This window comes from Monopterus albus, unplaced genomic scaffold (assembly GCF_001952655.1).
Source record: "Monopterus albus unplaced genomic scaffold, M_albus_1.0 scaffold1499.1, whole genome shotgun sequence".
NCBI classification, from domain to species: domain Eukaryota; kingdom Metazoa; phylum Chordata; class Actinopteri; order Synbranchiformes; family Synbranchidae; genus Monopterus; species Monopterus albus.
In genome coordinates, this window is record NW_018129375.1 from 1 (window position 1) to 3,334 (window position 3,334).

The 3,334-nt window shown below is 41.8% G+C and overlaps 1 protein-coding gene across 1 annotated transcript; it reads right to left on the bottom strand.

Annotated features, from left to right (window-relative positions):
- Positions 1-31: 31 nt before the first annotated feature.
- LOC109953823 (leukocyte receptor cluster (LRC) member 9) lies at positions 32-3,331 on the bottom strand (the record flags this gene model as incomplete). The annotated part of the gene is made up of 4 exons (XM_020589280.1): positions 32-1,903; positions 2,001-2,109; positions 2,729-2,978; positions 3,121-3,331. Coding segments are annotated over 4 exons (1,230 nt in total), but the record flags the coding sequence as incomplete, so codon positions are not given.
- Between the last annotated feature and the right edge of the window lie 3 nt (positions 3,332-3,334).

Here is a 3,334-nt window from a genome sequence, read left to right on the forward strand (position 1 = left end):
TTTATGGTATGTGTCCCGTGTAGTGGTAGAACATGATCGGGGATGCCCAGAGAAGGTCCAAGGTTTGCCCATGTCACCCTGTTTGACTCATCGGATAATAAACAGAAAGAACGCTAACATGTATTTCAACTTATGGCAATTTTTACATGATAAGAAAGCAGGTATTCTACTCTGTAAATCCACTGAATTTACCGGCTCCACGCTGATGAAAATTAAAAAAAACATTCATTGGCTGCCAGAGGTAAGCCAATTTGACGGTTCCATATTAGTTTTCTATCAATCAAATATTTGATTGACTAATAGTTTCTGTTCCAATTTTAAAAGTTGCTGCAATTTAGCAAATTGAAGCTTTTAGTGTTTTAATCTTTACACCCTATCAACTAAACCAGTGAATAAGAAGACTGATGTTGTAGACCTTTGCTCAATCTGTGTTTAGTCTTTATATTCTTCTGTTCAGCCGAGCAAAGTTCTGTTTGTATAAGTTTGCAGTGTCAATTCACTATATGATGTGGGTTACATTCATTTCTTATCTTTATTTCATTATTTTTATTATTTTATCTTCATTTATAACATATATCATTATTTCTCATTAATAAGACATATAATAATAAGATTTAGGATCTTAAATGTACTGGCAATGAAAAAATGAAACATAGAGGCGGAGATATTGAGAAGTCTCTTATTAAAAGGGAAATGTTTCTGGTTATACACCATTAAAACTCTAAATCCTATGGATTAAATGAAGAATATAATCCAGTTTTCTTTGTATAAATAAATAATGGCTTCACTGTTGGGCCCAGATATCTGCCACTTTATGAATGGCTCGATGTTTGCAGTGCACGCCTGGTTCCAAAAACATTTTTATGGTACTGGGGATATTATACAAGTACAGACCTCTGGAAATGCTGACTGTATTCTGTGTACGTGTGGCACCAGTGTCTTTTTGATGCTGTTAAATGAGAAAGCCACTATCTTACCAAGGCTCCCTTCCTTGTAAAAGAGGTTCTTAACCTCAGTGGGATTTTCCCTGGTCTAATAAAAAATCTTTGCCCATTAAGCCATGCTATTAAATTGTCTTTTACCTGGTTACCTTTAAAAGTGTACCTTTACTAAATTACTTAAAAAAAATTAAAACATCTAATTTGTTATGTAAGGCCACATGACTTATAAAATTCCAGCTCAGAGATAATGCATGTACATATGTATGTATGTAGTATGTGCATGTGAAATGCACGCTCTTCTATCATCGAAGAGTTACTGTGCACAAGGTCTCATAAAAGTCATCTACCTTTGTACCGTGAATTGCACAAAGGTATAAGGTGTTAACTGGCAGACGGCCAAAATTTAAACCCTTCCCCACCTTTAAGCCCCCCACCTCTCCAAAAATCCTCTCTTCCCCTAAGTCTGCCTTGGCCAGTGTGAGGTGGTAGCGTGGGTTGTGAGAGTCCCGGTGGAGAAAGCCCTTCTTCCGGTAGGCCTCCTGCAGGCCGCTGTTGAGTTGCTGAAGGGACAGTTGAGGTTGGGGGCTCAAATAGAGCACCCTCCCATTGAAATGTTTCAGCTTTACAGGAAAGGTCACAGCCACCGGGGGGTTGCGATCCAAATGGGCAAACTGTCGGAGGACCTCCTCGGCGGTGGCTACCTCAGCTGGGCTGTGCAGCATCAGCAAGCACAGGGTCACATGAAGCCTGGAGGCAGTCAACCAGTAAGGAGCAGAAGAGGGGAGAAGGGAGGTGATCTCCCCCTGCAGCTGCTGGAAACAGGAGAGGATAGCAGGAGTATTGGCCCTAAAGGTGATGAAGTGTGTGGGTTTCTTTTTAGGGGGGCGAGCACCACGTTTCTCCTCTCGCTGCTTCAGAGGTACTGACGGACTCTGGCTGATGTTCACAGGTGTAAGATAACTCTGTGTGTAACCAAGGAGGAACATAAAGAAAATCACTCTCATAAAGCTGAACTGCAACAACAGAACAAAAATGTGCTGAGGAGTGAACTGTACCCACCAAAGCATCTTTATTGGCTTCCCAGCTTTCTTCCCATTCTTCCTCACCCTCTTCTTTCACACTCACTCCCTCTGTCTGCAATAATATTTGGTCTGTTGTAGTCTGAAGTCTAAAACCAAAGCAGGTGAGTAAAATTATTTCACAGGCAGGAGAGTAACTTGTGAGAGTGCTTTCCAAATTTAGCTTTATCTTAAAGTCACCCATATAAAGACGAAATCACATTTAACACTGTCTTAAAAGATGAAAAATATACATTCCTCAGTTTCTAATCCTGTTAATAATTAAAATACCAGTTTTCCTGTAATGTATTTTTGATGTCTCAACTTGAACCCGGGGTATAAATAAACTTACCCAGGCAAATGTGATTTGGGGCAAAAAGTTAATTTCTCCCACTGTATAAAAACATACTTGACCATTTGCTCATGGGTCATATTAGCTAGCAGAGAGGTATCCTGAGTGAGAGGTGTGTTTGGAGGACAAGATATTTTCATCTTTTCAAAAAACTGTAGGTGCAGATTTGTTCATTCATTCCCCCCAGTCCTCCACCTCCTGCTCTAACAGTGTAGGTGTGATCTCCATTTCTCAGCGATCTGATCAAACGTGAAGGATCTCATTTAAATTCCTCTTGTAACTACACCTCACCCACATCTTTTGTTTCACATTAGTGAGGCTCAAGACGCTCTTTCTGTTTCTCAGTTACATTTACAGGATGAACATGAACACCAGACCTGTTTGCAGCCTCCTCCACAACATGTGCTCCTCCTGAATCCTGTTGTTCCTGAGAAGTGTTTCCTCTACACTTTGAAGCTGGTTGTGTTGAGTCAGGAGTGTGAATATTCATCTCATCCTGCATCGCTTCCTCCAGATGTGTGCTCTCAGTATGAGCACACTCCCCTGTTTCACTCTCTTCCTGCCCACTAACAGCAGGTGGCTGGTCTTCTGTTGTTTTAAGGCAGCCTTGAGCCTGCTCTTGTTCTTCTGTGTATATTCGTTGAAAAACAAATGGTTGTATTCAGTCAGAGTAAATCCTGAGGGCAGTGGCATTTCCTAATTTTGTGTTTAAAAAGGTTGCATTCAGTTGAATGTTATGGTATTGTAGCAATAAAGAGGCCTCTCTTACCCTTTGCTTCCTCCTCCCCTCCAAACGGGGGAGCCAGAGATTGACCAGTGGAGCCAAACACCCTGTCAGTCCGGCTGTGGCGGTCCCAGACGCGATGCCCTCTGTAGGTGAAGTACTGGATCCTGTGCTTGGGCAGGGCTAGCTCAACAGAGTAATCACAGTCACTGGGGTTGGTGTCCCAGTTGAACTCACAAAAGGGACGCTCCAGCACACC